This window comes from Sapajus apella, unplaced genomic scaffold (genome assembly GCF_009761245.1).
Source record: "Sapajus apella isolate SASKATOON/1434 unplaced genomic scaffold, GSC_monkey_1.0 scaffold37, whole genome shotgun sequence".
In the NCBI taxonomy this organism is placed as follows: Eukaryota; Metazoa; Chordata; class Mammalia; order Primates; family Cebidae; genus Sapajus; species Sapajus apella.
Window position 1 is genome coordinate 16,693,505 of NW_022436977.1, and position 25,492 is coordinate 16,718,996.

Genomic DNA, 25,492 nt, shown 5'->3' on the forward strand with positions numbered 1-25,492 from the left:
TCTTATACATAAACGACTGAAGCACAACCAGCTCATAATTATGGAATTTCCTGTATTAAAGGGCTCAACATTTCTCTCAAATCAGACTTGTCATCAGAAGACTTTCCAAGGTCTGGATGAATCTTTTCAAATTAACAACAACATCTGGAGTTTTTAAAAAATGGCTCCTCTCACACTCACAGAGTAGAGAAAAAGGAGTGAAAAAGTATTACATAAGTTCATTTACTACCCTGTTTCTCCCCTTCCCTGATTAAAACAATGGATTATAAAGCTGAGACTGTGTTTTCATTGTTTCATAAGCCACCTGTGTTTGCATAAAGTGTCAGTATTGTTACCCTACTTAAAGGTTGAATAATGTCACTGTGAATGCAATACTTACCTTTCAGTGTCTCCTGGGAACCTACCTAGGTATTTACATAGTTCTTTACTTTTTTCTCAATCCATTCTTATTTATGTACTGTTTGAAATTGGCCACTGTTTGGGAATAGCTCCAGAATTCCATTATTTCCATATGTCTACTCTATCTGTTTATATTTTTATGATTGTTATGGTAACCAATCAAATATGTAACATTTGGGAACTGAGGGGAGGGGATAGTGGTCTTTACTTTCAATTGAGGGTAGTATATAGGGCATATCACATTCAAAATATCTCAATTATTAAAAAATAGAATACAGAGGGTCATCTAACAGATATTAGTGAGCTTATTTTTAAAAATAGAATGTATTTTATAAATGAGAACTGGCAGCAACTTTTATGATGGTAATGATGCATATAACCATTTTTTTTATTTAATTGGAAAAATATGTGTACATCAGAGAACAGTGGATTAACGGAGATTATCAGAGTCGAGTCATGTCCCAACATCAGATACTTTACTAGGTTTCGAGGAAGGAAAATTAAGTTGATTTGGGGAATATGAGCTTATGAAGGAATATCTGGAATTCTCATTTGCATTTGGGTAAAATTTGTTTATGTGCTTGACCTACTTTGCTCAATCTTTTTGCTCTTAATTTTAAAAATACATGCTACATAAAAATTCCTGAAATCTAATATCTTATGCTTGGATTATTCACTCGCATATATGTCAAATGACAACACAATTTGTGCACTTCGTGTCTCAGTTAGAAATGAATTTGGATGCAAGTGATACAACACCCAACCACAGTGGCTTAAACAATTAGGAGTTAGTTTTTCTTATGTCAGAAATGAATTTGGAGGTATATGGCAGTTGATGATGATTCTACTGCTCAAAAATGTCATCAGGCCAATCCAGTGGCTCACGCCTGTAATCCCAGCACTTTGGGAGGCCAAGGTGGGAGGATCACTTGAGCCTAGGACTTTAAGACCAGCCCAGACAAAATAGGGAGATCCCATCTCCACAAAAAAATTAAAATATATCCAGGCATGGTGACATGTGCCTGTAGTCTCAGCTATTTGAGAGGCTGAGGTAGGAGGATCACTTGAGCCCAGGAGGTCGAAGATACAGTGAGCTTTGATCCCACCACTGCACTGCAGCCTGGGCAACAGAGTGAGACTGGGTCTCAAAAAAAAGTCAGTGAGAACTGAGGTTCTTTGTGCTTTACAAAGCCACAATGAGCTATCATCTAACACCATCAGAATGGCTACTATTAAAAAGTCAAAAAATAACAGATGCTGCTGAGGTTGTGGAGAAAAAGGAATGTTTATACATTGTTGTTGGGAGTTTAATTTGTTCAGCCATTGTGGAAGATGCTATGGTGATTCCTCAAAGACCTAAAGACAGAAATACCATTTGACCCAGCAATAACACTACTGGGTATATGCCCAAAGGAATATAAATCATTCTATTATAAAGACACATGCATGTGTATGCTCATTGCAGCACTATTCACAGTAGCAAAGACATGGAATCAACCTAAATGTCCATCAATGTGGCCGGAAAAAGAAAATGTGGTTTATATATACCATGGAATACTATACAGTCATAAAAAGGAATAAGATCATGTCCTTTGCAGGGACATGGATGGAGCTGGGGGCCATAATCCTTAGCAAACTATTACAGGAAGAGAAACCAAATGCTACATATTTTCATTTATAAGTGGGAGCTAAATGATGAGAACACATGAACACATAGAGGGGAACACACACTAGGCCTTTGGGAGGGAGGGTGGGAGAAGGGAGAGGATCAGGGAAAACAACTACTAGGAGCTAGGTTTAATACCTGGGTGATGAAATAATCTGCACAACAAACCCTTGTGATAAAAGTTTACCTATGCAACAAACCTGCACTTGTAACCCTGAACTTTAAAAAAAAGTTAAAAAAAAAAAAAAAAAAAAAAAAGAGCAAGGTCTTCATGAATCCAGGCTTGGACTTGATCTGCATGTTGTCTTTATCTTTGCTCTGTATTGCAAATTGCAACTATTGTTTATAACAGAAGGCCAGGCAAGAGAGTAGAGAGAACTTAGAACAAATCTCTTAGCTCCTCAGAATGGATTAAAAGGTGTGTCTTGCAGGTCATTGATGTCATTCGTTTTTAAGAATAGCAGGGTGTATTGGTTATCTGTAGCCATGGTGTGTGCAGGAGGAGAGGAAAAGTAGAACCAGGTACTATGGTAGGTATTTTACATACTCGTTTCCTACTCATACAACCCCAGGAAGCAGAGAAAACTGACTCAAAGGGTAACTTTGCTCACTGCCACATTGATAATCAGCATTCCAGAATTCAAATCAAGCAGGATAGATTCATGGAATTATAAGTGGTTAATTATATCTTGAGCAAAGGGAATGAATCGTTCAACAGATTAAGGATTTAGACTAACTTAAAGATATGTCATTTTGCATCCTCATTCATTCATTCATTCATATATCCTTGAGTGCTTATTATGGGCCCCTGGGGATATTTTAGGCCTTGGAGATGCAAAGTTTAAAGAGATAAAATATATATCCTTAAGGCTCACAATCTGATGAAAGACAATCATGTAAGTCAGCGATTGCCATGGAGTTTATTTAATTAGTGCCAGAGAGGAGGGAAGGAGTAAATAGTCAGGAGAGACTTTCAAGCGGAGGAATTTGCTGGAAAGATAGAGAGAGGAAAGGATTCCAGGCAGAGGAGATGGCATTTGTAAAGCATGTGGATGAGAGACAGCATCGTGTGGTGAGGAAGTGCAGTTCACTCAGTATCAATGGAGGGGCACAGCACCTAGGGAAGAGGCCAGAAAGGAAGCCGAGCAGGGAGCATTTCACAGAGCCTGTTAGGGTCTAACTGTAGTTAGGTTTACTCCAGCAGGATAAAGGGAAACGACAGTCTACACCAAAGCAGTGGCCATTGGATTTCAGCAGAAGGGTGATAAAGAAGCTGTGGAGGTGGTAAATTTAACAAGGTTTGCAGGTGATTAAGTGGAGGGGGGTGGCAAGGGATACTCTGTGGTCCCCCCTCTCCTAAGTCTGTGGCTCTGTGACGTGGGCTGTGGTGCCACCCTTTCCCAAAACAAGAAGTGTGGGAGGAGCAAGTCTAATTAATGGCAAAGCAAGCTTTGGTCAGACATCTTTCTACACACTCTGCCCTTCCTGCACTATGGAAACAACCTTCTCTTCCTAGCCTGGCTGCAGCCTTTCTGGCTCAAGCCAGCTGAAAGGCCACAAGGGCGTCTGAATGGTTCATGACTTGACCACTTAAATGCTATCAGAGAATGGTGTGTCTAACTCGAGGCCCACAGCAAATTGGTTGCTGAGCTGAGACTGGCGTGCAGGCCTCCTCACTTTTAGGCTTATTGTCTTTAGGCTCTAGCTCTGCACTGTCTTCTGCCTAAATGGGCGAGGTAACATCATCCACAAATGCCTGTTGCCATTTGGGGAAAATTAACTAGAACAGTATGTGTTACTAAAAGTTAGCTATCAATTTATACAGGGCAGTGATGACTTTCATGCAGGGTTATGTTTCTCTGTGGCTCCCTATGGAATTAAAAGTAAAGGAAGGGGAGAGCTGGAGTAGTTTTTTGTTTGTGCTTGTGTCACTAACTAGGAGGGTGGTTTTTTCTTTTCTTTGAGAATGAAAATATAAAACTCTAGTAAATCAGAATAAGTTATCTAAGTAAAGCCACATTCTTATTAGATAGTGCAGGGGGGCTTAAATTATTTTTAAATAGTGCAGGGGTTTATTACCTTATTTGAGCCATGGACACTTTTAAGAATTTGATGAAAGAAAATGTTCTTCTTCCAAAAAAGTACAAACGAATGCACTGTATTGGGTCCATGTCCATTGGTGGCAAGTAACAGAAACTAGCTTAAGCAGATGGGGGAATCTGCTATAAGAAACCCGGGATATCCAAGGTTGTAAGAAACCCAACAGCAGGTACGGTAGCAGGGCTTTACCCAGGGCTGGAAGCAAAAACCAAATGCTCTTTCCAAGTCTTTCTGGAGCCACGTGGTCTCTGTCCCTGCCCCGTACAAGTGGACTGTTCTATGCTGCATGTGCATGCCACCTGCCTGCTCCCAAGGTAATATCATCACCTGAGGTCTAGCCAGCTGGAGAGGTGAAAACCAGTGCCCCTCAATCCCAATTCCAGATTTCTGGAAGAGAATATATGATTGCTCACTTAATTGTGTTTAGACTTATCAAACTTGTACACATGATATATGTATAGTTTCAGGGCACCTTTAGAACTGCCAAGTCCCAATTGTGGTCTTCAAGTTAAGAACCCCGGACTAGAGAAGTCCGAATGCCCACAGACCAGCAGCACTAACTTTTAGCCTTACAACTACTGCAGAAAGTTAAAAATACCTTTAATAAAAGGCATTTGTATGAGCATAGTTCCTAAGAACACTTGCTCTGTGCAGGAGTTGTGAATTTTAAATATTAGTAGTGAAATCCCAGGATGGTGAATATGATGTATATTAAATTATAGCACTTTCCAAGGTCATTGATATTATATTCCTAACTTTTACCCTTAAAGGTTTGGAAAATTCCATTTTAATTATTGTAAGCATGCTTCGTAAATATCCAAGGGAATACAACATAGACCTGTTAATACATCCAGAGAGCTAAAATCTGGCTCAAGTTGTTTTTTCTTCCACAGTTGGAGAAAACTGTGGTGTTTGGCTTCCCTCTTGGGGCATTTTAAACCGCTTTTAATGCTGTCTCTTATTATTTTCTAACCATATACACTTTCCACACGTATCTAACTAGCTGCCTGAGATGAAACCCCAGAGTCTGGCCAAGCTGATGTAAATCTCTAGTAAGTGGTAAGAGGGAGCAGAGTAATACAGTGTCCTGTCAGTGTTCAGAAAGTACACGATTTAATAGTTGTAGACCTTACAGTCTCAGGAGCAACTTTAAATCTTTGTTCTAGTTTTATAGAATGGAAGTTTCTAAGGCACACACCATTGGCTCCACTGAGCAAAACTTAACTAGAATGAGAGGATCGTATTAAGGTTTAATTCTTCACATCATGTACCTGGGGTGACCGGAAAATAACTATTAATTCCAAAGAGCAAGATGAATATTTGCGTAATTGCTAGCCTATATGGTAAAACAGTCGTCACTCATCAGTGGCTCAGAACATCAAAATCCTAATGTCTCCAGTGAAGCTGCCAAGAGGCCCTGTGATTCTCCCATTAGTGACATGTTCTCACTCCACTTAGCAGGTCTGAAAAATGGATGACCAGAAAATTAAGAGTGAAAACCCAGTTCTAGGGTCTACTGCCTTAGTCTTTGGTGTCTAAACATAGGGATCATTCTGTTGTATTTGATATAGGAACATGTACTGATTTTTGTCAGGAATCTTCTTCTGTTGATGAATTAAATCTACATAATTGGGTTTTGATGCTGCTGCCTCTCCCACCACCTCAGCGTCCATGCCTGTCTTTTGCTCGGATCACTCACGTGTTCTGAGTAATGCTTATACTTCCTTCCAACTTGTCTCTCTTCAGCTGAGTTCAGCGCCAGACTCTGAGCTGGAAACAGGCTCAGGAATTTTTCATTCATCAGACATTTTCTTCCAAAGAAAAGTTCTGAGAAGAGGAAGGCCAGCTTGACATTGTGTTTGCATACTTCTGTGACGTGTGTGTGTGTGTGTGTGTGTGTGTGTCAGAGAGAAGATATACGAACAACCTATGTATCACATATCTATTAACACATGCATATTTGATAAAAAGCCAATTCTAGAAATAACTTTTGCCAACTGATGTATCAAAACAATCTCACTGCCGTTTATCTGTCTTGATATTACAGAAAGTTCATATTTATAGGAGGCATTTCTCAGCTGTGGTTAATAATGGCTGAACTTTTGTCCCTGCCTTAAGTTTTCCACCAGATCTCTCAGAATTGATGCAATCGTGGAATGTGAATGTGGTGTGTCTCCATTTCCTGGAGAATGAACTCAGGGCTGGCAGCTAGAATGCTAGTGGTCTTGGATTCCCATGCCCTGTCATTTACGAAAGGGGCAGTGGAGTTCCTCTGGAGGAAATCCCACCCACCACGCCAGGATTCCATCACATATTATTGGTCTGGGCTGTGGGTACTTCATACTTGGTTTTCGGTGAAAATTCATCAAATGTGTTTGAAGTAAGAACCTCAACCGTGATGTTTATACATAAATATCTGAATATGATAGTGATTGTAGTAAATGCTTGCTCACAAAAAGGAAGGGGAGGAAAATACATTTACAAAAAAGTAAAAACACACAAGTCAGGATATAATTACATTATACACAGGTTTTGTTTTTGTTCGTTTTGATAACATTAAGATTTACAGATAGTATTTTATTCAGGGACAGCCTCATTAATTCAAATCACCTGTTCTACACCACGAACTGTATTGTGAAAATGGGAAGCACTTGTTAACAGATTGCGAGTATTTACAGCCTTGTCTTCCCTAGTTTCCCCCTTTCAGCAAATGGCCATTTATTCAGTGATGGAAGCCAGAAGCCTGGGAGCCTTTCGGTTTCCCTTGCGCTTCCCATCTGCTCCATCCGTAAGTGCTTTGGTTCTTCTGCCCAGGGACATCCCCTGCCTGCTGGCCGTCCACCCTTCCTGTGCCAGCACCCTTGCCAAGCCCTCACCAACTTTCACCTGAAATCCCTCAGCCTCCCTGAAAGCCTTCCCATTTCCACTCCTGAGCCTTTAAAGGAGCACACTTCTCAAATAACACATGTGTTTTCAGTGGCTTTTTCTTGAATTTGTAGCCAGATCCAAACTCCTCATCATATCCTGAGATGTCCTGCATAATCCAGTCCCTACCTAAGGATCCAGCCTCGTGGTGTGCCCTTTCCCCTTTGCGCCCAAAGCTCTGGTCACAGCAGCTTCCTTTTAATCCTAGAGAAGCCAGGCTATCTGCCGGCCCAGAGCCACTGTTCTGTCTCCTGTACTTAGAAAGCACTTAGATTTTGCACAGCTGACTTATGCTTATCTCTAGGCCTCCGTTTAAATGTCACCTCCTCAGAGAAGTCTTTTCTGATAAGCTTTACCAAGGTAGGTGTACCCAATTCTTCTCTATGACAGTGGCATGCTTGTTGCACTTGTAACTACGTTACAACCTCAAATCTAAAATTATTTTAATGTGTTGATCTATTTATTCACTACCTCCTCCACAAGATTGCAAACTCCATGTGAACAGAGGTTTTGTGCTGTGCTTCTCACTGATACAGTGTAGTGGCTCGGTAAGTATTTGTTGAATGCATATGGAAAGCCATGATTCTGTTTTACAGTTGTAAAATGTAGGCCTTGAACCTGAGCATTGAAGTCAAAGTGTTTAATTTTATGTTGTGGAATTTCTTCTTTTCTTTCTTTTTTCTTTTTTTTTTTTTTTGATATACAGTTTCACTCTGTTGCCCAGGCTTGAGAGTCATGGTGCTATCACGGCTCACTACAGCGAGCGATCCTCGCACCTCAGCCTCCTACGTAGCTGGGAGTACAGGTGCTCACTACTACACCCAGCTACATTTTTTTGTAAAGCTGGGGTTTTGCCATGTTGCCCAGGCTTGTCTTGAACTCCTGGGCTCAAGTGACCCACCTGCCTTGGCCTCCCAAAGTGCTGGGATTATAAGTGTGAGCCAGCATGCTGGCTAGAATGTTCTTTTATTGTATTAAAGTACACATAAGATTAAAATTTACCATTTTAACCATTTCTATGTGTACAGTTCAGTGGCATTAAGTACATTCACATTTTGCTGCACCTGTCACCCCCATCCATCTCCAGAACCTTTTCATGTTCCCACAGTGCAACTCCCCCCCCTCCCTCCCCTAAATCCCTGACAACTACCAACTGAACTACTGTCTATGAATCTGATTGCTCTAGGTGCTTCATATTAGTGAGATTTGCAATCAATTGATATTTTAAGTCAATTTATTTTTATTGCCTCTTTACAAACATAGGCCTTTACCCTCCATATATACAATATTCAATGTTGAAATTGGCCTGCTACAGAAAATTTCATTTATAGTAACAATTTAATGATAAAACATTCTATTAGGATTCTTCATGAACTTTTTTCACCTTTTGTGGAAGTTATTTTTGGAAAATAAACAATATTACAAGATACTTTTATGACATACAGGCTAATGTAAGAATATGTTGCCCCTGACAATTTTTATATTTAATCATAAGGCCCTTTCCTCTTGGGCTATTACTCTTGTTTTTGGATTGGAGAGAATATTTATGCTTCATACGGGCTCTTTTAAAAGGGAGTAAATCAGAGCCAATTGGTTCTTTAAAGTGGAATTTGCAGACCATTAACAATTAAAGTATTCTCTATGATTTTTTTAATTTTGATGGTAAATATATCACCCAAACCATGATTTGACTTTACCGATTCCCCTAGTCTTTTTTTCTAGTAAAAGTAGTTTAGAGATAACGTTGCAGGAAGATGAAAGTCAGTCATGACTTGTAAGATTTATAGTGAAGGAACAAATAATGTCAGGTAAATGATTATTTTAAAATGAGACCTTCTCTTACTCTGAACAAGATTTCTTACTGTTTTCTTCATCATGGAACAGAAAAAAATGTGGTAACAATTTGCTTAGTTGACTTGCTGCCACACATAATTGGGTCCCACAGAACTATGGCCTGGATTTTGGTGAATTGCTTAGTCTGCATGTTAGATTAAAAAGTGTACAACAAATCACCTTGTTTCTGCAGTTTTGAATAATACTTACATTTAGGTTCACAGTGGTAATACTTTTTACTTATGAAATAAAGAAATTAAAAATCAGGGAAAATATTAATGTAGAAATACTTTTGTTTTTATTCCTATATGGTTTATTTCTAAAGAGCTTTTTGAAAACATTTAGTTACAATTAAGTCATATCTCAGATGCAGCTCCTTAAAGATAAACATTTTGCATAATATTGTTTAGTAAATTTTGCCAAAAGTCGTATTCTTTTTTTTTTTTTGAGATAGTCTTGCTGTGTCTCCAGGCGCCAGGCTGGAGTGCGGTGGCACAGTCTCGGCCCACTGCAACCTCTGCCTCCGGGGTTCAAGCAATTCTCCTGCCTCAGCCTCCCGAGTAGCTGAGACTACAGTTGTGTGCCACCATGCCCAGCTGATTTGTATGTTTTTTAGTAGAGACGGGGTTTCACCATGTTGGCCGGGATGGTCTCGATCTCTTGACATCGTAATCTGCCTGCCTTGGCCTCCCAAAGTGCTGGGATTATAGGCGTGAGCCACAGCACCCAGCCTTGTTTAATAACACTCTATAGACCATGTTAAATAGGTAATCTTGACTGCAGTATTTTATCTAACTGCATGGATTGGAAAGTATATTCAAACCTTATTGTGTATTTTTTTAATGCCATGTAGCTTGGATAAGATGGGAGAAGGAACACTGCCTAGTAAAAGTAGGCCTGAAAGGAATTTCTTTCCCCTGACATTTTATTATAAAAAATTTCAAACCTACATTAAAGTTGCAGGACTAATATACAATATACACATATACCTTCCACTTATATTGAATAATTGTTCTCACTTTTATATACATAATAGCTCTCTATATGTATGTATACACATATGTATGTATATATGTGTATGTAGAATATGTAAAATTAAAATACGTATTTATTATTTAATTTGAATTATTTGAAAATTAAGTTGCATGTATCATGACACTTCACCTCTAAGCACTAAGGACATTCTTGTATATAACCACAATACCATTATCATGCCTAGAAAAACAACAATTCTGCAGTGTCATGTAATATCTAGTCCACATAAGATATCTGAAATTGTCTCTTTTAGAAACAGTATCCACTTGAGTTTTGGTTATTATGATTTTTACTCTATTAATCTCTGTACTTCTTTTGGTGAAGAGAAAATCATTTGCTTTTGGAAAAGTTCAGGAGAATTGCCTTAGAAAATACCACACATTCTGAGTCTTCTGCTTGTTTCTTTGTGGTGTAATTTACCTTGTTCCTCTATTCCTATATTCCCTTCAGCTAGAAGTTAGGTGTGGAAGTTTGATTACATTAAGCCTTGGCTATTTTTGACAAGAAACTTCATAGATAATGTGCACTACTTTATATTTTATCAAATCCGGAGTCCTGGAAGGATTTCAGATGGTCTCTCTGATAGTGCAATTCTGAAATAAATTAAGAGTTGACTTTTGGTGTTACTGATGCTGAATAGGTATTGTATTTGGGCCCCAATTGGAGAATCCTCCTGAATTCCACTCAGATACAAGCTACAACAGTGGGTAGAGGCTGGATGTGGGAGTTCCTGACAGTGGCATGAGGTTGTGTATATCAGTGTGCTTTGTAAAGCTAGAAGGAAAGAGACTGGAAATAGAAATTCTATTAACTATTAGGACACTGCAGTAGTGGATGATCAGCCTTCCTAAATTTTGACTTTGTTGTTTGCTTTGGTGAGCTGGTGGTTAGTATAATTAACTATAATATAATTAGTAAAGAACATAATAAAGTGCCTCATAATCAGTGCAGCACTCTGGAAATGAATAGTATTTTGCCATGATGAGAATGTCAGACCTAGCTGAGAAATACTGGGTTATGTTGAGTGCCAGTGATCCCAGTTTATGGGCTGTCTTATTTTTCTAAGGTTAGATCTTCAGATAAGTAGTTGTTATCTTGCAGACATCTCCAATTAATCATGGAACATGAGCATTCTTCATCAAAGGAAAAGAGAGAGAGAGAGGAAGAAAAACAATACGCACGCACGCACGCACGCACGCACGCACGCACGCAGAGCCCTAGAGGGCAAAATCACCTTGGGGAGCTTTCACAAGATATGGATGCCTGGGCCCATGCCACATCTACTGAATCGGGTTCCATGGGGAAAACTGGGAGAGGACAGGGTGGGACCCAGGCATCAGCATTTTGCAAAAGCTCCCCAAGTGATTCTGTTATGTCCTAAGCTTAAAAATGATTGGAGTAAGAAGAAGTAATGACAGTTATGAGTCTGATTACGATAATGGAACTTCTTAACTTTAATTTTCCTTAGACTAAAAGTTCTCTGAATTCCTTCCGCAGAAAGTTGCACCGAAATTCCACACATTAGGAGCCTAATGTTTCCCAGGCCAACCTACCTTGGAGAAATAAGTGTGCTGTGACCCTCTACGTATGTCATGGATAAATTGATATCTCATTCTTTTGTTTGTCATTTTTATGAAAAGAAGGATTTAAAATAATTGGAGCCTAGTGCCCAAAATTATATCCTTGTGCCTTCCCTGCAGTTTGTGGTTTAGTGACTAGGCAGGAGGGACAAGAATTCATTGTATCACAGAATCTTCTTTCCCTGTAAATGATGCGTTTGCTTCAGGGTGAAGTCTGATTACAAATGAAAGTGAAATAATGCTGTAGACCACAGCATTCTGAGCTGCAGAGCTGGGCATGAGCTGAGGATCAGAGGCTGCAGACACATGTTGGTCAGAGCCCAAGCCTGGAGGCCAAATCTAATGGGACTGGAGAGCAATCCTTGAGCTAACCACTCAGAATGGGAACACGTAGATGCAGAATTTCCCATGAACCAGCCACACTGGAGTAAGCCAGTTAAAAACAATTAGAATCGCACTTTAATTTTGGAAAGACTTGGCCTGTTGCCCTAGTTCATGAAGATCTTATAAGGAAGTGATTGTAGAGCAATTTGCAAATAGAAAGCATTTCTAATACTATATTTTAGTTGCATTAGGAATAGTGATTTACACTGAAGCCAGGAATGAGTCAGACATTACACAAGCATTGAATTAGGCACACTCCCTGTCTAATCCTGGGACTATCTGAAAAAAAAAAAAAAAAAAAAATAGAGTATGTAAATTTAGCTTAATACCATGTAAGTGCTATGGGAATAATTGCGTATAATTGGATTATTAGTAAGGAATTGAGAGTATGGGCAGATTTCTTTCTGCGGTTGGAGTATTGGACTAAAAACAGCATAACCTTGGCAATCGAAATGAAGTACAGGACAAAAAGCACATGCCGCCAAATCGGAATGACATTTGAAAACCATGTTAATACAGCATTTACCTTCCAAGAGATTTTTAGATCCAAATTTATTTCATCCAGATTATGCCTCTCCCTCTGCAATCAGCAATTTTTATTTAAAATACAGATCTACAGATATATTTATATCCACTTGCTAATCTGCACTGTCAAATAAGCCAGTTCTAATTTGTTTCCAAAATAACTTTGTTTATAGTGATAAGTATCTCGCACAGAAATGTACTAAGTCTGTAGTTTCTATTCTACATACTTAAAGTATTTGCCAAATATATAGTATTCTTAATAAGTTGGATCCCTGTGGACTGTTGGGATGCCTAATGTATGCTGTCAGAATTAACAACTATCATCTGGATGCTATGTATTTCATACTGAAATAAGAATAAGTTATTGACCCTGGAAAAGTCTTAAGGGTTTTTTTTTTTAATGAATATCTGTCAATGAGGAATTCACATCTGAAATTATGAATCAATATCAGACAGAACTGAATCAGATTTGTTTTAGCATTTTGTAGTGTGTCTGGATTTTGCTGGTGTCACTCACAAAACACCATATTTGCATCTATCCTGAACCTTTGCAGTCCTCATATATATAAGATAATTCCATAGAGTATCTTGGCAAAACGAGGTGGAAAAACAAATCCCAGCAGTGTTGAAGAGAGGATTATAAATTAAAATTCATGTTGCATTATGCTTTTTTAAAAGGATTGAAAATGGCAAGCTAACGTGAATCTGTTTGATTAAAGCATTTGCACTTGTCTCAGTAAATTAACAGAAAAGAAACAAGCCTAAATTCTCTTTCTTTTTACCTAACATAAAGTTTTATTTATTTTTTAAATAAAAGATTATACTGCTGTGATTTTTCTAGTCTCAGATGTAGTGTGTATATATATATATATACACACACACACACACACACACACACACACACACATAGAGTCATAAAAATATTGTTGGCTGTTGAATGAATTAAACATTTTTTATTCTGAAAAGGATTCATTGTAGTGTACACTGAAAGTTATGTGTAATAATGAAGAATTTGAGGCAATTTAAATGATAGAAAGTTATTGAAAACATTCTGTTATAACTTGATAGAAAATTATGCAGCAATTAAAATCACATTGTGGAATAGTGTTTATTACATGGGAAAAAGCTTTGGCACTGTTAAATGAAGAAAATCCAGCAAGATTCAAAAGTATACTTTTAGTATAATCCTTATTTTGTGATTAAAAAATAAAACACATACATGGATACACACAAAAACTTATGTATGATAATATAATCAATATGTTATCAAGGGTTTCTTTAGGTATAATTACATTTATTTGTATGCTACTGCCTTTTCCCAGCTGTCTAAAGTAATTAATTTTTGAATTAAAATACATGATAAAATATTGAAATAGAAAGGAAAGACCAAATAGCAAAGATGTATTTGTTAAATGCCTATACGTATTTTGGGAGAATTGAGCCAAAAAAGTGAAGATGACTTCTTGCATTTTAAAGAGATTTTGTCACAAATTACTGCAGTGCTGAGTGACCTTTTCTTCATCGAAAGAACAAAATGAGGGCTTTTATTCAACAGCTCAGTATTTAATATTTGTTTCTCTTTTTGTTTGCATTCAGTATTTGTGGAAGAAGATAGCAGGTTTTGAATAAATCTGACATACAATGTAAACTATTAAAATATACCTAGAATTTGAGTATATAAAACTAAAAAAACACTAGAATAAGAAGTACATATACAAAGTTAAAAAAAAGAAATGATAAACAGAAAGTGTCAGGAGAAAGGGCTGGAAAGTCGCAGTTGGGGGCCAGATCATTCAGAGAAGAGGGACGCAAAGGTCTCAGGCTTGTCTTTTGGAAAGGTGAGTCTGGTTGCATGTAGATATCACACACGCAGTTTTTGGCCCGTTTGCGTATCACCTGTACTAGTAATTAGTTAATGTTTTTTTAAAATCAAATTAAAAGATTTTCATCATCATCCTAGCAAGCGTATCTGTGAAATCATGAGTCTGATATATTTATGCTGTTTCATAATACACATTAAAATTAATATATGACTACTAAAATCTAAAATCACCTCACATTCTGTGAGTGGGACATACAGCACACTTTGGTAAACACTGGCATGGAGGGAGGGAGATGGGGAGCTGGGGCCTCGGCATTTAGACCATCCTGTCTGTCTCTCCAGTGGTACCATAGCTAGGGTATGGTAATCCTCTTTATATACATGACTGGCATGGAGTTTGTTTTGTTTTTGGAATTGTTCAGAAGGTTGATCTTACAGCATGGGCATCAAGCAGTGCTGTTTCCATAACACCATTGAGCAGAGGTGGTTCATTGCAGATAGCAGAGGAGAGGGAGGAAGAGCACCTAGAGATGGAGTCAAAATTCCAAGGGAGGGGTTGGAGTGGAGATGCAAGAAAAAGAACGCAAGGGAAAACACACAGGATAGAGGGATGCCAGCAGATAAGATTCAGCTATTGCCAAAACATTGTTACAATCCACAATGTTCACGCTTGCTGGTACTGTAATGAAAAGTTTTCCTTTTTTCTTTAGCAAATAGCATGTTTGCTGTGTCCTGTGAGCTACTTAAGGAAAGAAGAAAATAATGAAAACATCCCAATAGTTTCATTAGCACAGCCAGTGATTTTCATAAAACTGTTGTATTCATGGGTGAAAGGAACTTACTGGGGTCACTGAGTCCATTTTTAGACTCACAGGAACCATTCTACCTAAACACTTCTGAAAATGACCTGGAAGCATGCAAATGTCTGGTAGTGGATAGGAGCCCATGAGTCCCACCCCAGCCCAGCCTCCCTTAATTGTCAAGGCCATGGTAGATCCACAGAAATGGGTATTATGGCCCTGATTTCTCTCGCAGCCTGTGAGGACAGCCTGGCTTTTGGTCCTCTGTGCCCACCACATCTTTATCTTTCTTGTTTGTTGTTGGCTTTCTCTCAGTAGAGGGGGGGGAAAAAAGAGGCCGATCTTTTAACTGGTGGTAGGACTGCTCTGATTGGAAATTCTCTTGTGGCCTTAGCTTATCCTTGTTTTGCTTTAAGATGGTCCTTTTGCTTAGGGATTACAATGATTTCAGACCAGTGTCCTCACTCTTTATATTAAATACCTAATGTGTTTTGCATGGACAAACTTTTAAATTCTTGTTTGTTTACTTGTTTTGTATTTGAAATAAGAGGATGCCAACTCAAAAAAATATAAAAAAGTAAAACAGATAACCATTTCTTTTGTTGAAGGAACTCCCAGGAAGAAGGTGCCACGACTTGCCTCACTGCAAGCTTCAAAATTCTTTGCTTTCTCAGCCCTAAATAACAATAGACTGGAAGCTCTGTGAGGGCAGGGATTTGGCATCTTTTAGTCACTGAAGCATCTGTGTCAGGCATAGGGGCTGAGCAAGTGCAGGCACCGATATGTTTTCTTAAGTAATGAGTGAATAATAATATTACTATGTTAAATTTGTACAGCAAATCACAGTTGTAAAGAGTTTTCCATGAGCTCATCTAATCTTCACAATGCTGTTTTCAAAGTGGATAAAAACTGATGTTTTCATCCCCATTTTGTAGGTTAGGAAATTTGATTCAGAAGTAGAATGGTCTATCCAAGGCCTTGCACAGAAGCAGTGATGCGTGATTCTATCCCTGAAATTCATTTCTCAATTTGGAATCAAGCAAGAAGGGGCACAGCTGTTCCTCTGCATGATGGTTCCTGCTTTTCTGGATTTTCATCAGATTTTTATTCTTTATTTTCAGATTACAGGACAGGCCCATGTTTTACTGTGGTCAGCAACCAGATGTGCCAGGGACAACTCAGCGGGATTGTCTGCACAAAAACGCTCTGCTGTGCCACAGTCGGCCGAGCCTGGGGCCACCCCTGTGAGATGTGTCCTGCCCAGCCTCACCCCTGCCGCCGTGGCTTTATTCCAAATATCCGCACGGGAGCTTGTCAAGGTAAACCCAGGCTGATGGAGTTATTAATGGATTAATCTTATTTGCTCTGGAGAGCCATTCTCCAATGAAGTTGAAGAGAATGGAAAAGTAGTGTCAGCTACATAACTTCACAATTTCGCTGACTGCATGATATCCAACTAAGGCATTAGGAACGTGGCTCTCGAGAGAGCAGCTGAAGTCTTACTGGATGTTTTCCTGCCAACACTTCCCCCTATCTGACCCCAGAGGTGTTTGCATGTACCTCTGACTCCTGGGGCGGTGTCATTCTGTTTACAGCAATGCTGTGCATTATGGCAATGCTTTGTAGAAACACAAAGCAAGATTTGTGAGCAAGGTAGTTTATGTTTTTCTTCATTTGAAACTGTTAGAGTTCCTCTGTCTCATGGGTTGGCTTAATTGACCTGAAGAAAATTGTTTCTCTTGACATTTTACATGCTACATTATGCATATTTTACAAGTCCGAAATAAATTAGGATTTGTTTCACAGTTTTAAATATCCCCAGATGTCGCCTGCTAGCTGCTTCTCCTGCCTCCCGTAGAAGCCCTTACTCTGTTTTTGGCTTTTACTCCTGTTCTTCCAGCTGTACAAATTCTTTTATTGTCTGGATGTCTGGCAGGAAACAGGAGGAAGTGAACAGAGGCAGCTCCACACTAAACTGATGGGACTGAAAGCTCTGAGGCTATATCTGTTTCCTTTAGACAGCCTCAGGGCTTTTTATAGCAAGTTGCAATATTTTCAGAAAATTCAGGATTCGCTTTTCTGAAGCAAATAGATAAAACTTTGCCTTTGTTTTATGTTAATTCTAAGGGTAATATGTAATAAAACAGAACTTGAGCTTAGTCACACAGTTCTGTGGGTCGCCATTAAATTCCACTTCAGTAAATTCCACTTCTGATATTGTCATTTCTGGCTTCCAGCTCCCATGTGCAACATACAGCTCCTTTGGATGCCCTTAAATGTATCCCTCTGAATGTCAGGAGAAGAAATAAGTCACTTTGAAACTCTAGAATTATCAAGAGATGGATTGTAGTATTTTATAAAATTTAAAGTTTAGTTGTTCTTTGGTGCCTTCTTATTTTTCCCATTTTTAGAAAGCCCCAGTGAATTTTGAAGAATTTGCTGGTCTTGGGATTACAAAGTTAACCAACCAATACCCATGAACTCATTGACAGTGACCAGAGAGCTAGACTTCCTAACTCTGCTATCTAAAATCCAAGGGAAAAAAAGTTTTTTATACGGAAAGTTTTGAAATCCTATAGGATCACAATGACAGTTATATTGCCATGTTGAGAGTGAAATTCTCATGTTTGGTTGTGTTTTTTTTCTAAGCGACTCTGCCACCAGGTTGTAGCTCTCACTCCTTGCTGGCGTTTGCAGTCCTTGGGTCAGATGTGAGGGGCTGTGGGCAAACGGGTTCGTAAAGGAGCTTATTCTGTCTTCAGTCCTGGAGTATCCAGCCAGTGGAGAATTGCCTCATCTGTATTTTCTTTTGGCCAAAAATCGTGATCAACAAGACAGCTAGTTCTACCTATATGTAAAAATCTTGATTTTTAAAACCATTTAATAAATACATTCAACATAACAAGAGAATGGAAAATTCTGGTCTAAGACATAACTGAAATCATCTAGAAGACATAATCTAATGATTTTCCACATCTAATCATTTATTTGTGGTTAAGACATTTTATTTGAAACAGTAAGTGATACTTTTATAATAAACTAAAGTGTTGTTTCTTTAATATCTCTTTTACTGCATGCTGACTTTTCCCAAGAACACAGGTTGAGATCTTATAAACAGCAACCGCTTTTCTTCTTTACTCAATGAAGAGTGAAACTAAAGAGCACACGAGGCTTCCAGGTTTCAAAAAGAATACATTAGATTGTTTCCTTGGGGATTCTTTATTAAATCAGACTTTTCTGTGTTCTGAACAAAGAGATGGAGAGAATGTATTTGTACTTTTACAGTCTTTATAACAGAAGGTACTGAGCCTGAGATGACTAATTTTGCTCCTGGAAGGTTAATATTTGGGCTTACACATAAGACCCCAAGTCATTCTTTAGGTGCTGTTATATAACAGTGAAGGAAATGGACAAAGTCCCTGTTTTCTGGAAGCTTATGTTAAAGACAATCAATTTGTTTAACAAAACAAACAGGCACCTATTAGGCCAGTGGGTGGTTAGTCCTCTAATAAAAAAAAAAACCAAACAGGGAAAGAAGGATGATTAGAGCCAGGGGCCAGGTGTTGCTGTTGGACTATCAAGGGAAGGGCTGTCGCCTAAAGTGGCTTTGGAGCAGAGGCCTGGAGGATCAGACAGTGTGGGCCTTGCAGCTCTCTGGAGGAAGAATATTCCAGGCAGAGGGGCAGCCATTACAGAGCTCTGTGGCAGGTGCATCCTTGGCATATTTGAGGAATCCATTGTGGTGGTAGAGGAGTGACAGAGGTAGGAGGGTGGAAAATGGGTAAAAGAGCAGAGGAGTCATGTAGAAGTTCCTGGGACGTAGCTAGGGAAAGACGTGCACGTTGAGCTAGGGAAAGACATGATCTCACTGACCTTTACAAAGGTGCCTTCTGGCAGCCACTCTGCCAGCAAGGTAAGTCTGCAGCTGAAACTGCACACTCACCTAACGATCTCTCTCACTTCTTGGCCTAATTTTCTGAGTTGTTTAATTTTTACTGTGCAAGACGCTTTTCCAGAATGCGAAGTGAACATTTTCCACTTCATTTGTGCAAAAACATTAGCTGTCTTATGTAGTCTGAGTGACCTTCAATAAATTCTGTTTTAACTAAATCATTCAGTATAACTCTTAAAGATAGTTTCATTGTAGAAATGTGTTGCATTTTGATTTGCAAGATTTCTTGGATAACTCTGATCATTACTACCAATCTGGAGATAAAAATGAGGCCGTGAATAATGGCCTGTTAAATGGATCCTTCTACTTTGCCGCATGTATGATAAAACCCACAAAAGTTAGTACAAACACTCTTCTCTGTATTAGGAAACATGGAAGGTGGGAAAACAGAAATACTTGTGACTTCTTATAGAACATCATTAATCATACTGTGTATTTTACATAATGCGATTGTGAGAAATAGTTCCTCTAATCATATTCCAAATATTGTGATGGGCAGATAACTCATCGATGTAATTGTGGACAAACAATCACATTTTATTCGCAATGAATTTTATATGAGTTTGTTTTTCTCTCTCTGTCTCCTGCAATCTGACAGATGTGGATGAATGCCAGGCCATCCCCGGGCTCTGTCAAGGAGGAAATTGCATTAATACTGTTGGGTCTTTTGAGTGCAAATGCCCTGCTGGACACAAATTTAATGAAGTGTCACAAAAATGTGAAGGTAAGAAATCTCATGCTTTGCAGTTGTTGTGGGGGTGTAATGGGGGCAGACACAACTCAACATTAGTAAGAAGCTTGTTTGCAAATTATTCCTAAATCCTTCTGTCTTTGTCGTCCCTGTAAATGTGTAAATGTAATATTTTTAACAGTAATAATATGCCTTTGTGCTGTTGGGCCAGAAAAACCCCGCAGCTTTTTCCACTTTTATAGACCCAAAACAAGAGGTCCATCTGAATCAAATTAAATATTAAAAACATGAAATATTTTTGAACCAACGGTTGGTTTAAAATGTTCAAGACACATGTTTTTGCATAGTTCTAGAGACATGAATTTAAATTTGGTCATTAGATATCATTCAGAATAATATATCTTCCGATGGTTTTCTAGTTAAAAGGTAAGTTTGATTTTGTGTGTGGGGAGGCAGATTGATCTATTAACCCTTATATTTGTGCTCCTAGTACATGTTCATGATTTTCTTTTCTGGGGGATGATAAATGCATATCAAATGAAAAGCTTTTAATGTTAGTCAAACAGAAAAGTAATTTGAGATGAATTTTTATATTTGCATTAGTTTATAGATGGAACTTTGACAAATATATTTAGAGGATGTGTTTATATTCACCACTACTGCTATTTGCTGAAATGAGGCCTGACTTCCAATTACAGTCATAATTTCTTCATGAGAGGGGAGCATCTAGAAAATAAGTAGGCAGCATTGGACTCTCTTTTCTTTGATGAGTACATGTAACTTATATATAGTAATGTCTGACAATAGTGTAGCAGCATCCTCAGGGCTACACCTCTCATCAAGGTCAGAAGAGAAGACTTTTTCCTTCATTGTCAACTCACCCCACCTTGAGGTTTCATGTAGATGAATGCGTTTTTATTGAAAACAGATGCTGTTGTATTGATTCCCCTAGAATCTAGCAGTGAGTTCATTCTAAGTTATTTGTCTGGGCCGGATAATTAACTGTGTTGGTTGCCACTGTATATCAGATGAGCAAAAGACAGCTTTACACATAAGGTGCAGTTCATAATATACATGTAAGACATTTAATATCTACTTGCCCTGAAACTGAATAATCTAACTCTGATAGAACTACCTTTATGAGTTGGAGTTGTTTTTAGGTTATAAATCATCACTGAATTTATACTTGATATTGCATTCTTGAACGTGTTATACATAGTTATTTGGGGTAGTTGTGAAAAAAAATAGTTCTTTCTGAAGTAAGCTTCTTAAGAAAGCATTTTAAGTTTCAAAGAACCAACGGGTTGACTTTTGATAGGCCAATGTATTTTAGAAATTGTACTGTAGATGTAAGTTTGAAGCAGGGAATGTTGACACTGAAAGGGGCAAAGAACTCAGCTAGTTCTACACTTTAACATTATATATTAAGGAATGGTGTCTTGGGTGTATTAAGTGCCCTGCCTGAGGCCATTCAGACAAAACAGTGCTCAAATTTACCTCTTAAACTCACACTCTGGTGCTTGTTTGAGCCATATTACATTGTCCTCTTTCCTAGGTGAAACTTATTACCTCTGTTTTAACAACTATGTTTCCTAGTGTCTGGAGCTATTTAAAATATTCTGGCATAGATTTTCAGGTTATATATATATGACATTAATTTAATAAACCATTAAAGTTTATCACATGCAAAAACCACATCAGTGATAGGTTGTATTTTACCTTTTAGGCTTTTTCAGTTTAATATGTTCAGCTTCAGAATATCTAGTCAGCTTCAAGATTGAGGGGAATACAGTCCTTATGATGTATCCAGCCTGTGTTTTTTTTTTTTTTTTCCCTGAAATTATGATGGCTTCTAGCCTGAACTAGAATTGATTTTGTCTCTTGCTTTTCACTCAGACAAGTCAATTAACAATTAGGAATGGTCTGTGGATGTGGACCAGACAAAAGATTCTGATTTAATGCTCAGACTGAAAGAAAAATGATTCGAATCTTTTTATTTATGCTAAGAAGCCAATTATGGTGGTGTATCCAGTGGACCAAAAATTCAGTCCGAGAATTACTGAATCCTTTTCCACACACACAAAAATTTTCCAGCTACATATTAAAGTCAGTAGCAAGATTAAAACAGACTATTTTGTCTAGATTTTTTTTCCTTTACCATCTACTGTTAGATTAAATTTAGATAATGGTTTTTTTTCCTCCTTCTTTTCCTTGTAGTATCAATGCAAAATTGATACTAGAAAAGAATGTCCTGTTAGTGCTGTACATTCTCTGGCCTGGAGACTGGTGTGAGCAGGGTTGGCCTGTCTTACTCTGGGAGAAAAGCAGTCAGGAAGTCCCCTGAGAACTCTTGGCCAGCTGGGTTCACTTCTTCAGCGTCCTCACTCCTTCCAGTTACAGTGCCTCACTGTGGAAAGGGCATAACTCTGGGCATCGGCTGGTGTCTAGATGGTCAATAGAGGGAAACCAGGAAATCTGACCCATAACCACTGAACAGACAATATGTGCCCTAGAAAGATGATCAGCATAGGGTTCTGTGCCTTTGTGAAATGTTCTGGTACCTTTGCCATTGCTTTGAGTGGTTTTTTTAAAGGTATCTTCCTTTTGACTTGGAAGGGAAGGAATTGGGTAGTTTTATAGAATTTTTTCAATGAACACCAATTCAATCAAATTGGCTTTAGCAAATTCATAAGATGCTAGCCCTCACTCTCTCAGATCTGAGAATGGCATTATTCAAGTTGCTTTCCATGAGATCTTCCTTTTGCAGAATCCTCACTTCCTCCCGAAAGTGTCCCTCTTTCCCCAAAACTTAAAAAAAAAAAAAATCATGGAAAAGTTTTATATAAATACATACAATTGGGTGACATTTCAAATGTAAATTAACAAGCTGAAGGGATTAAATAACAATTATTAAATTCTCATACATTTAAGAAGAAAAAAACAGATTTATAGCTGTGATTTGAGAAAAAAGGAAACAGAGTTCATGCCCACCTTCTTTGTTGATCTTTCCGATGACTGTAGAGTATGCACGCTGAAAGAACACATGAGCCCCTTTCTTTGGAAACCAAGTCTGTATTTGCATAGGTTACTATGGGAGGAAATTGAGAAATAAAAAGTGTAATTAAGGGATTAAGTTTTATTTCTGGAAGAAGTCTGTTGGATTCCTAATTAACCACTAATATTTTGGGATTTAGATTATCATCAGCCCAGCCTTTAGCAATTATAATAGCACTGCATGATGCACAGGACCTTTTTAAAAATGTAGCCTTTAAATCCATGCGCTCCGTAATATGTGAGCCAAAAACCTCAGGACTTCCCTTTTCCAAAATAATGGCTACTTACTGTTAGGGGCTCTTATCCTCTCAGGAGCTAAGGAGAATTCCTGGGGTGGCTTAACCCAATGCCACAAATGGGGCTCCATCCTCTTCAGCTGGTTGCAGGCCCTTGACTTTTGACTATGCAAGGTAACTGGCCCTCTCTATACAATTAGTTGAAAAAAAAAATCTCTGTGGTTAAGGTGAAAGAGCCCTGGAAATAAGGCAGGCCTGGCCCCCATCTTTGATGCCCCCTGGTCAAGCTCCTAATCCTTTGTGTGATCTTAGATATCTGAGTTACTTACCGTCTCTGAGTTACTTCAACTTTCAAATGAGGGTGTTGAACAAGATGATATATGCGGGTTCTTTCGAGTTCCAGAAACCAGACTCCATTTTCAAGTTGTGATCAGACAGCAGATGCAGCATGAACAAAAGCTGGCGTACGTGGTGTGTCTATAAAATAGTATGGCTGACGTTTTTCTCAACATGACTCGAAGAGTCAGCTTGTTTAGTTTTTAGTGATGCATTTTACACTGGGTTGAGTTTGTACAATCAAACAAAGTTAAGCTCACAGGCTTAGTGGCATTCATGATCATTAGTGTGTCACATGTTACTTTGAAACAGCTGCCACAGTTTTTAGTTGATTTCTCTCATTGTATTAGTATCTGTACAGTCAGGATCAGGCTAACTGTCCGGATCGGGTTTCCCTCGTCAAGTCTACAATCTTGGGTGGAGCTTCTAGACAGCCAAGTAATAGATGGTGATGCTGGTCCCAAACAGACGCCAAGCTCCATGCATCTGCCTTCCATACGTTTTCCTCCCGTTCTGCCAGAGGAGCCCTAGGATAAAGGGGCCCAAGGGTGGGAAGGATGCTCTGGGAGAATAGATGAGACCGAAGGATGAGAAAGAACGTAAACAAAGGACGGGTGGCGAATAGGAAAAGAAGAGCGCTGCCATTTGTGTCTCTTCTTAGGGCGACAGCAAGAAGCCAGTGGGGTCACAGACTGCTGTCATGGGACAGCTACTCCCCAGCAGCTCTGCCTTCTTTCCTGCCTCCAGGAAGCCTGGAGAAGTGTCCAGAGCATGAAAATAGCTCTTCCTGGCCAAGCCCCACTTCCTACCATGCCTCCGACCTGGTTTAGTTTTATGGCTGGCATTTGACACAGCCTGATTTATTGAAACTCTGAGAAAGTCACTGTTCCCAAATTCTCTCATAACTTGGGATGCCTAAAATTCTATTAAAAGGAGATGAACACAGAGGGGTAAGAATTTGGAGGAATAATAAATACATATGAACAAGTTTCAGAGTATGTGTGATTCCAATTCAGAGTGTGAGCCATTCTTATTCTCACCTTTGCCATCAGGAACTTTCCACCACAGCCTGGTAATAGATAGAACTCTTGCTTTTATTTGTAATGAAGCCATGGCACTGAGAAGCAAGGTGGTTTAGGAAAGTGGAGAGGCACTAGACGCCTGAAGGCAGAAGGGTGTGTCACTGAGAAGGGGACATATTAAGGGGAATTTGAAGTCACTTAAGCTCCTTCAAATGTAATGATTTGCCCCAGTCTCATTTAATCTTAATCTATGTGAACTCAGGGAGGTGTGCACTATGACATATTTCCTGACCTGCTGACTTTCGCAGGTGTGTACCTAGGTGGAAACTTCCCACATCCACCCCAAAAACCCCTGCCACTCAGAGACTTGATTTTAGCCTCACTTTGTAAATAATGAGCCTCTTTGCTCTTATTTCACGTTTGATTCATGTCAGAAAACCTCAGTGTAATGCAAGAGGTATACCTGGGCACCAGAGGTATAGAATCAGGCCCACGATCCTACCCACATTGTAAGGATTAGATGATTGGGCACTGCTCTTTTTCACTAAAAGCATTTAGACTGTGCCTGGCACTCAGCGTGTGCAAACTCTCATCATTACTCTTGTTATTATTTTTATCTTTGATAAAGGGCTCAAATCTCGCCCAGACAGCATGGAAAAAATATTTCCCTCATCCTGTCAAAGCTAATTCTATTTTTTAAATAACATTTTCTGACATAGGCTGTCACTTAAACCTCTTGGATACTGATGTATGCTAAGAGGGCTTAATAAGAATGGCAGCTGTCATTTATATTAATGGGTTGAGAAAAAATTTTAATACCACATTATCTCCTCGTGTGATCTTTGGCAGGTGTTACAGGACTCAGATATTAACTTTTAGGGACACTTTGCAAATGGTACATTCTTCTTAACAACCTTTGCATTATAATTATACCTTCCTCTATGCTTAAATGAGGCTTTGAATTCTGTAGGCTCTTTGATATACTTGCTTTTTATTTGTTTGTGTTAAGTAGAAGTGTGGCTACCTTGAGATATTATGTGGGTATCCCTAGGTTTTGTCTCCCTTTGGCAGTTTCTCTACCTGACTTTTTCACAGACTCTCGTGAAATTTATATCTGTCAGAATAGAATATG

General features: G+C 38.7%; 1 protein-coding gene across 4 annotated transcripts in view; it reads left to right on the forward strand.

Moving 5' to 3' along the window:
• Positions 1-25,492, forward strand: part of FBN1 (fibrillin 1) — a 237,267-nt gene that overhangs the window by 94,166 nt on the left and 117,609 nt on the right. For all 4 annotated transcript variants that reach the window (XR_004274880.1, XM_032297522.1, XM_032297523.1 and 1 more), the window contains exons 7-8: positions 16,191-16,388; positions 19,620-19,745. Coding sequence is in view for 3 of the 4 variants with exons in the window: in XM_032297522.1 (XP_032153413.1) it covers positions 16,191-16,388; positions 19,620-19,745 (324 nt within the window). In the remaining variant the exon portion in view is untranslated. The remainder of the gene's footprint in view (positions 1-16,190; positions 16,389-19,619; positions 19,746-25,492) is intronic.